General features: G+C 40.6%; 2 protein-coding genes across 2 annotated transcripts; both read left to right on the top strand.

The window, feature by feature from the left end:
* Positions 1–3: 3 nt before the first annotated feature.
* Positions 4–1,767, top strand: LOC123256390 (protocadherin alpha-6-like; the record flags this gene model as incomplete). The annotated part of the gene is made up of 1 exon (XM_044685016.1): positions 4–1,767. A coding segment is annotated over one exon (1,764 nt), but the record flags the coding sequence as incomplete, so codon positions are not given.
* Positions 1,768–7,666: 5,899 nt separating this feature from the next.
* On the top strand, positions 7,667–10,072 carry LOC123256391 (protocadherin alpha-8-like; the record flags this gene model as incomplete). Its single annotated transcript, XM_044685018.1, has 1 exon — positions 7,667–10,072. A coding segment is annotated over exon 1 (2,406 nt), but the record flags the coding sequence as incomplete, so codon positions are not given.
* Positions 10,073–10,110: the final 38 nt, after the last annotated feature.

The following is a 10,110-nucleotide window of genomic DNA, read 5'->3' as shown; positions in this document are numbered from 1 at the left end:
GAGCTCACAGGCACAGTACAGCTGCTTATCACTGTACTGGATGTGAACGATAACGCCCCCACTTTTGAGCGATCAGAATACGAAGTGAAGATACTAGAAAATGCTGCCAGTGGGACCTTAGTGCTCCAACTGAACGCCTCCGATGCGGATGAAGGCATCAATAGGGAGATAGTATACTCTTTCAATAGTCTCGCTTCACCTTTGATTAATGACAAGTTTCAGATAAATCCAGATACAGGAGAAATTTCAATTCAAAGATATTTGGACTTCGAAGATGTAAATTCATATAAATTTCGAGTTGAAGCAACAGATAAGGGACATCCGGCCATGGTTGGACATTGTACTATCAGAGTGGATGTCGAGGATACCAATGATAATGCCCCAGAGTTGTCGGTGACATCACTGTCACTACCTGTCAGAGAGGATGCTCCTCCAGGCACGGTTATAGCACTCATCAGCGTGTCCGACCGTGACTCTAGAGCCAACGGACAGGTGACTTGCTTTCTGGCACCTCCTTCGCCTTTCAGGTTGATGTCCACTTTCAGGAATTACTACTCGCTGGTGCTGGAGGGCTCCGTGGACCGCGAAAGCATATCAACCTATGAATTGGTGGTGACAGCGAGGGATGGCGGATCTCCAGCGCTTTGGGCTTCTGCCAGCGTGACTGTGAGTATTGCCGATGTTAACGACAACGCGCCAGCCTTTGAGCAGCCTTTGTACACCTTGTTTGTGAAGGAGAACAACCCGCCAGGCAGTCATATCTTCACTGTGTCAGCATCGGATCCTGACGCTGAGGAGAACGCGCTGGTGTCATACTCTCTGGTGGAGAGGCGAATAGGGGAACGTCCGCTGTCGAGTTATGTGTCAGTGCATTCCGAGAGCGGGAAAGTGTACGCCCTGCAGCCTCTGGACCACGAGGAGTTGGAGTTACTGCAGTTTCAGGTGAGCGCCAGAGATTCTGGAGTCCCTCCCCTGAGCAGCAATGTGAGCTTGCAGGTGTTCGTGCTGGACGAGAACGACAACCCGCCTGTTGTGCTGCCACCTCATGCTGGAGTTAGCCCAGTGACTGAACTAGTATCACAATCTGTGGCTGTCGGTCACGTACTTGCGAAGATCCGAGCTGTGGATGCAGATTCTGGGTATAATGCGTGGCTGTCCTATGAACTGATGCCAGAAGTTGGCGCTGGGAGTAAACCTTTCCGAGTGGGTCTATACACTGGCGAGATTAGTACGACTCGGGCCCTGGATGAGTCGGATGGACCACGACAGACACTACTTGTGCTGGTGAAAGATCACGGAGAGCCCGCATTGAAGACCACTGCAACAGTGACTGTGTCACTTGCAGAGACTGGGCAGACGTTTAAAGGGTCTTCTGTGGCTTCTAACGACTTTAAAACGAATGGTGCAGGGCAGAAGATCCTGGTGGATGTGAATGTCTATCTGATAATTGCCATTTGCTCAGTGTCCAGTCTGTTGGTGTTGAGTCTGCTCCTGTATGTGACAATTCGGTGCTCCTCTCCCTCTCAGGGATTTTATGCGCCTCAGAAGTCCACTCCGGTATGTTCAAACACTGTAGGAAGCTGGTCTTATTCCCATCAGCAAAGACAGAAGATTTGCTCAGGGGAGGGCCCTGCCAAGAATGACCTCATGGCCTTCAGCCCCAATCTTCCACCGTGTCCCAGTTCTCAGGTCACAGAACAGGCAGAGTATATGCAGAATGTGGAGAAAGTGAGTATTAATTTCTACCTTTGGGGCCATTTTTTTTAATGTTAACTGGGATATTCAGAAAATTTCCCAATATACCAAACACCTTTAAAAAAATCCAGTATTGCTTTAACATCTAATATTAAATGTTCATTTTAAGCATTGGAATATTTTAAAGTTAATTAATTATACATATGTGTGTATATTTGTTAAGTATAATACCTTTGAGTGGAATAAAGATCAATAGAGAATTCTTGCTAATGGAGAATGTATCTTTTTGGAAGTTATTTGAGTAAATTTCTTTATACATAGATCAAGTGATCTGTCTTTGTATCCCATTTCTGTGAACTTTAGTAGCTCTCTTCTATGGGTTTCTGACTTAACTGGCATTAAGGCCCCCCAGAAGTCAGTCTAAGTGTTAAAAATTATGTTATGTTATTACTCTCCAAACATTGTTCTTTAGCAAAGTGGAATATTTTGTCCTCTAACCATTCCTTCAGATTTTTAGAGTCTCCTTGTGTTTGGTTTTATTTGACATTACTCTAGGAATATCTTTTCCATATTTGGCTGTTGAATTGCTACTTAACTGAAATCCACTTCTTTCTTTAAAAAATATAATTTCTTGGGGCAGCTGGGTAGCTCAGTGGAGTGAGAGTCAGGCCTAGAGACAGGAGGTCCTAGGTTCAAACCCGGCCTCAGCCATTTCCCAGCTGTGTGACCCTGGGCAGGTCACTTGACCCCCATTGCCCACCCTTACCACTCTTCCACCTATGAGACAATACACCGAAGTACAAGGGTTTAAAAATATATATATATATGTATATATATATACATATATATATATAATTTCTTTCTTCTTAATATTTAAAAAAAATTGAGTCCCAAATTGCATTCCTCCCTCCAGTTCCTCTCTCACTCATTGAGAAGGCAAGAAATATATATATAATTATACATGTGAAATCTTGCTAAATATATGTCCACATTAGTCATCTTGCAAAAAAGGAAGGAAAAAATTTCAATTTACACTTAGGGTTCACAATTTTTTTTATAGAGGTGGATAGTATTTTCCCATTATGATTCTTTTGGAATTGTTGACTCATTGTTTCGATCAGAGTAACTAAGTATTTCACAGTTGATCATATTTACAATATTGCTGTTATAGTATACAATTACCTCCTGTTTCTGGTCACTTCACACTGTACCAATTCATTGGATTCTTCCTGAAACTCTATTCTTCAGAGTTTCTTATAGCACAATAGTATTCTATTACAATAACATATCATGACTTCTTCTGCCATTCCCCAATGAGTATTCCTTAAATTTCTATTCTTTACTACCACAAAAAGAGCTGCTATATTTTTGTATACATAGGTTTATCACCTTTTCTTTGATGTCTTTGGTATAGGACCTAATAGTGGCATAGCAGGATCAAAGGGCATGCATAGTTTTATAGCCCTTGGGTTACAATTCCAAATTATTCCCTAGAATGGTTGGAGCAGTTCATAACTCCAAGCAACAGTGCATTAAGTGTACCTTTTTTCCTCCTTCCCTTTAGCATCTATCATTTTCCTTTTATGTAATATTAGTAATCTCATAAGGTGTGATATGGTACCTCCGAGATGATTTATTTTAATTTCTTTATCATCAATAATAACATTTTCATATGAGTATTGTTAGTTTTAAGTTCTTCTGAAAACTACCTGCTCATATCCTTTGACCATTTATCAATTGGAGAATGGTTCTTATTTTTATAAATTTGACTATGTGCCCTATATATTTGAGAAATGAGGCCTTCATCTGAGAAACTTACTGCAAATGACCCCCTCCCAATTTCCTTGCTTCTAATTTTGAATGAATTAGTTTTGTTTGTGCAAAACCTCCTAAATTTCATATAATTAAAATTATCATACATCTCATTCTCTTTGTCTCTCTCTTTCTCTCTGTCTCTCTTTCTCTCATAAACTGTTCCCTTTTCCATAGATCTGCCAGATAAAAAGTTCTGTGCTCCCCTAAATTGCTTATGATATCACCCTTTGTGGATAAATCATATACACATTTTTACCTTATCTTGGTATATGGAGTCAGATGATTATTTGTGACTAGTTTCTGCAAAACTGTTTTCCAGTTTTTCCATCAATTTTGATTCTTGCCCCTAAAGCTTGGATCTTTGGGTTTGTGAAACACTAGATTATTATGGTCATTTACTACTGTGTAATGTCTACCTAGCCTATTCTATGGACTCACAAACCTATTTCTTTGCCAATATGAGATTGTTTTGATGATTATTACTTTGTAATATAGTTTGAAATCTGGTGCTGTTAGTCTGCCTTCCTTTAATTTTTTTTTCATTTAGATCCTTGATATTCTTGACCAAACTCCACTTCTTTTAAGAAGCCTCCCATATTTTCACATGTAAGATCTCTCCTTTACCCTCTGACTTCCAATAACACTTTGCTTTACTAGCTCCAAAATTTGCTTTAAAATGTATTTTCATCTTTTATATATTATAGTTATTCCCTAAATTCCATGTGCCCAGGGATGATGTGTGGTGTAAGTTTTATATCCCCAGAACCTATTTCTTAGTTGTTATCTACCTTGGGCATTATTGACAGGATACCTTTATTTCTTCTGAACTTTAGATTTGCAGCATCAAATTTCCAACACTACAGTGTTTGGTGTGTTTTTCTTTTTTTCTTCACACCTGAAACTTCATATTCAGCTTTTGATACATATCTTGATTGTTCTTTTTAAGATGGCATTAACTATTTCACTTCAACCAGTTTTAACCCAGTGACAGATTTCTTCTCATTTATCTTGTGCTCCTACTTTTGACTATGATGCCATAATTTTTCCATGACTCATAAATTTAATTATCTAAAAGACAAAGCAATCTTTTTGTTATCATAAAGATTTTTGAAAACTCTAATTTTATTAGTAAGAATTGATTAAATTTCATATAAAGACATTTTAGTGATATTACTTTTAGAAAAGATGAAAAATCTCAGTGTTTTAAGAGAATTTTTTTCTTAAATAGTTACATTTATGTTGATACTTAATCTCTTTTTAAAAACTAATTCAGGGAGCAGCTGAGTAGCTCAGTGGATTGAGAGCCAGGCCTAGAGATAGGAGGTCCTAGGTTCAAATCTTGCCTCAGACACTTCCCAGCTGTGTGACTCTGGGCAAGTCACTTGACCCCCATTGCCTACCTTACCACTCTTCTGCCTTAGAGCCAATACACAGTATTGACTCCAAGACAGAAGGTAAGGGTTAAAAAAAGAATGAATTCAGCTATTATTTCCATGATGATCAAAGGACATTGACCATTTTGTTAAACCAGAAACATTTCTGTTCATGCTGAGCACTAGGTTGTTAATAAACATATAAAGATTGGTCAGGATTATTATTTCTATTTGTCTTGTGTTGTATGACTCTAAACTTTTTTCAAGTCCTTCTAATTCCTTAAGGTCCTTTGTTTCTATGGAAGAAATGTTGATTCTTAGTAATATTAGAGATATTGAAGGAAAGGGGATTTTCTTCTGCCAATATTTTTGACAGCTCTTTTCATTTAGTGAGAATACTCAATTGAGTCTGTGATACTTAGAATCTGCTCATAAATATTATTTGTTAATACTGGTAGCTCATGGAAGTAGGAGTTGCTAAAATATTTCCTCTATGATAGTGTTTTTCTTCTTTCTTTGAAAGGAGTAGAAGTAGGAGGCCTTGAAATAAGAGAGAAAGAACCCTAAAATTTACAGTGGATGGCATTAAACTCCTGTTAATAGTTTCTTTCACATAAGAAATTTTGGTTGCATTTTAATATATTCATGAAGAAAGTAGTAAGTTAGTTATAACATTCATGAATTGTAAATTTATTGACCATTTGAGCAAGGGAGATGGTTAGGGATTGAAGGATGAATAGAATTTATGTAAGCAGAAATGAAGGGGAAAGGGAATTCTTCATAGAATAAATAGTTTTTTTCTATAAAATATTACAGGGAGGTCAAGGAGAATTGCTACTAAGAAGCAATCAAATTAATTTCTTTGATTATTATATCAAAATGTAATCTAGAGTCCATTGGAGTTTGTGTCAATAACAATTATAATTAATATTTTTTGAGAAAAAATTTGACCTGCCATTTATTTTGGGTAGGAAGCTTCCAAGGATAGAGAGCCTTCTGTTTTGCAGCTCATCTTTGTTTTGGAGCTAAGGGCCCAAAAGAGTTTTCTAGGAGCACTGAAAGTTTAAATTACTGACTCAGGGACTCAGTATGTATCAAATACATAACTTGAATCTGGGTCTTTTTTTATTGGTTTCTACATGATTTTCCTCATTGGCATTTATCTTACCCTACAAAAGAACCCCCTTTCTTCCAGTTCTTCAGGCTTGCAACCTAGGTGTCATCTTTGACTCCACACTCTTTCACCATCAATATCCAATTTGTTGCCAAATGTCTTCTTTCACTTGCTTTCCTCATCTCTTTTCAATATGCCATCTTCTCTTTGACACTTCTACCACCCTTTTACAGGCCTGTATCACCTGAAGCCTGAACTATTATAAAAGTCTATTTGATAGATCTGCCTGATCTAAGTCTTTACATGATCTTCCGTAAGCATAGATCTGACCATGCCACTCTTAATAAACTCCAGTGGTTCCCTATCACCTCCTGAATCAAGTAAAAAATCCTCTGTTTAACATATAGAAGTTTTATATGTTAAACAAGTTAATAAAGTTAATAAAGTTGTGAAGTTAACAAACTCCACAAGTTGTCTCTTTACCTTTCTAGTCATTTTACACTTTGCATAACCTCTCAATACCACACATGTACTCTGCAATCCAGTTACATTGGCCTTCTAGATTTTCCTCAAACAAGACATTCCATCCTTTGACTTTGGGCATTTTTCCTAGTTATTCTACATCTGTGGAATGTTCTTCCTACTAATTTCTACCTCTTGGATTCTCTGACTTCCTGAAAGTCCTACCAAAAATCCCAACTTCTACAAGGAACCTTTCCAATTCTTCTTAATTCCTGTACATTTCTTATGTTGATTATTTCCCATCTATCCTGAATACAATCTATTCATAAGTAGTTGCTTGCATGTTGTCTCTCTCGTTAGATTGTGAGCTCCTTGAGAACAGAGGCTGTGTTTCTCTCTTTTTGTATATTAAGTGCTTAGCATAGTGTCTGGCACATAGTGGCATTTAATATTTATTGACTATTTTAAAATGCATCGTAAATGCTTTAAAATGCAAGATCAATTTCACATTTATATAGTACTCCAAGGTTTGCAAAGTGATTTCCTTGTCCAACTAGCATTATTGTTTCCATTTTGCATATAAAGAAACTGACTTTGAGAGGTAAGTCCAATGCCACAGTAAGAAGCTTTCAAAAGTCACACCCAAGACTTCTGACTCTTCTGACTCCCCAATCTAATACTCTTCCCATATATATTGGAATTCTTGTATTTCAAAACGTCCAAAATTTTCACTTCTACAACGGGAAGTTGTACCTCTTTTTCTTCCCTTATTACATTACCTTCTTCCTGAATATTTAAAACTGATTTAAAGACATATAAGAATAAAAGAATGCCACCCTCCATAGTAAAGAAGCAGAAGTAGTCACAGGGCTAGTATGCTTTTCTTCGACAGAGAAAACTGCAGTTCTTTGTTGCAAGAGCACGCAAAATTCGAAAAAACAAGTGAAATAAAAGTAAATGAAGGTTGCTCTTTTACACCATAAAGAAAATATTTGACTTACGCACTGCTGCCACATGATGTCGCTGTCCACCATGGAATACCGTTACACAACGTCTTTTGGGTCTTGGAAAGAGGTTCTATTTTGTTGCTAAATGATGCAAAACAATGGCTGACGCTGCAGAGTAAGACCGGAGGAAACGGATACCAATATTTATCTCTATACCATATATCTGAGCTACCTTTTCGAATAAAGCACAGCGTGTTGCAATGGTATTTTTCTGGAGATGCATCTTGGGAGTCCAAAAGTTGCTGCTCTTATTACTTCTCCCTACAGCCTGGGAGGTGGGAAGCGGCCAGATCCATTATTCCGTGCTGGAGGAAGCAAAACACGGTACGTTTGTGGGGAGAATCGCCCAGGATCTGGGTCTGGAGGTAGGAGAGCTGGTATCTAAACTGTTTCGGGTGGTGTCTAAGGGCCATAGGGATTTCCTGGAGGTAAATGTGCGGAATGGCATTTTGTTTGTGAATTCTCGGATAGACCGTGAGGAGCTGTGTGGCCGCAGCCCTGTTTGTAGCATCCACCTGGAGGTGATCGTGGACAAGCCACTGCAGGTTTTCCATGTAGAGGTGGAAATTAAGGATATCAATGATAATCCGCCTTCGTTCCCAGGAAAGGAACAAAAGCTGTTTATTCCAGAATCCAGGTTACCAGACTCTAGGTTTCCGCTAGAGGGTGCGTCTGACCCAGATATTGGCTCCAATGCCTTACTTACTTACAGGCTCAGCGCCAATGATTACTTTATTTTAGAAGTAAAATCAAAAAACGACCAAAGTAAATTGGTTGAGCTAGCGTTGAAAAATCCACTAGATAGAGAGGAAATTCCTGAGTATCATTTAATACTGACGGCCTCAGACGGAGGCAAACCTGAGCTCACAGGCACAGTACAGCTGCTTATCACAGTCTTGGATGTGAATGATAACGCCCCCACTTTTGAGCGATCAGAATACGAAGTGAAGATACTAGAAAATGCTGCCAGTGGGACCTTAGTGATCCAACTGAATGCCTCCGATGTGGATGAAGGAATCAATAGGGAGATAGTATACTCTTTTAATAGTTTGGCTCCGCCTGTGATTAAAGATAAGTTTCGTATAAATCCAGACACAGGAGAAATTTCGATTCAAGGATATCTGGATTTTGAAGAAGTGAATTCCTATGAAATTAGAGTTGATGCTACAGATAAAGGGACTCCCTCATTGGTGGGTCATTGTACGGTCCTGGTGGAAGTCCTGGATGCCAATGATAACATTCCCAATGTCTCAGTGACGTCGTTGTCTCTGCCTGTAATGGAAGATGCCCCTTCAGGTACAGTCATTGCCTTAATCAGCGTGTCTGACCGAGACTCTGGTGCCAATGGGCTGGTTACTTGTTCCCTCTCACCCCCGGGACCCTTCATGTTGGTGTCCACCTTCAGAAATTACTATTCTATAATATTAGAGAGTTCTGTGGACCGTGAGAACGTGGCAGTCTATGAACTTGTGGTGACAGCGAGGGATGGCGGGACTCCAGCACTCTGGGCCACGGCCAGCGTGTCTGTGGCCATTGGAGATGTGAATGATAACGCGCCTGCCTTCGAGCAGCCTGTATACACGGTGTTTGTGAAGGAGAACAACCCACCAGGCAGTCACATCTTCACTGTGTCCGCATCTGACCCGGATGCACAAGAGAATGCATTGGTGTCCTACTCGCTAGTGGAGCGGCGTGTGGGGGAGCGTCCGCTGTCAAGCTACATGTCTGTGCACTCAGAGAGCGGGAAAGTGTACGCCTTGCAGCCTCTGGATCATGAGGAACTGGAACTACTGCAGTTCCAGGTGAACGCTCGGGACGCAGGTTTCCCTCCCTTAGATAGCAATGTAAGCTTGCAAGTGTTCGTTCTCGATGAAAACGACAACTCTCCGGTGGTCCTGCCCCCGCACTCAGTGTCTGGGGCAGGTGGTGCCCCAGTAACTGAGTTGGTATCCCAGTCGGTGTCAGCGGGCCACGTCGTGGCCAAGATCCGGGCAGTTGACGCGGATTCAGGGTACAACGCGTGGCTGGCTTATGAGTTACAGCCTGAGTTGGGTGTTGGGCGCAGCCCTTTCCGCGTGGGTCTATACACTGGTGAGATCAGCCTAACTAGAGCTCTGGAGGAGACGGATGAGCCTAGGCAGACGCTGCTGGTGCTGGTGAAAGATCATGGAGAGCCAGTCCTGTCTACCACAGCCACTGTGTATGTGTCAGTGGTGGAGAGTATACAGACTTCAAAGACTTTTTCGGGTGTTTCCGGGATCTCGGCAAAGTCTGGCACGGGAAAAGAGACTGCGCTGGTGGATGTGAACATCTATTTGATCATCGCCATTTGCTCAGTGTCCAGCCTGTTGGTGCTGAGTCTGCTGCTGTATGTGGCCCTTCGATGCTCCGCACCTCCACAGGAGTCATACGGGCCTGGGAAGCCTACTTTGGTCTGCTCAAATGAGATGGGGAGCTGGTCTTATTCTCAGCAGCGAAGGCAAGTTTGCTCTGGAGAAGGAGCGGGCAAGAACGACCTAATGGCCTTCAGTCCTAACCTCCCTCCGTGTCCTGTTTCTGGGGAAAGAGTCTCAAAGCAGGAGGCTGTCTTGGATAGCTCAGGGAAGGTGGGTGATGATTGATTTTGCATTTTTATTTTTGTTTA

The sequence above is a fragment of the Gracilinanus agilis genome, unplaced genomic scaffold, assembly GCF_016433145.1.
Source record: "Gracilinanus agilis isolate LMUSP501 unplaced genomic scaffold, AgileGrace unplaced_scaffold58433, whole genome shotgun sequence".
NCBI lineage: Eukaryota > Metazoa > Chordata > Mammalia > Didelphimorphia > Didelphidae > Gracilinanus > Gracilinanus agilis.
The sequence above is the reverse complement of the archived record's forward strand: the minus strand, read 5'-3'. Positions and strand labels throughout refer to the sequence as shown.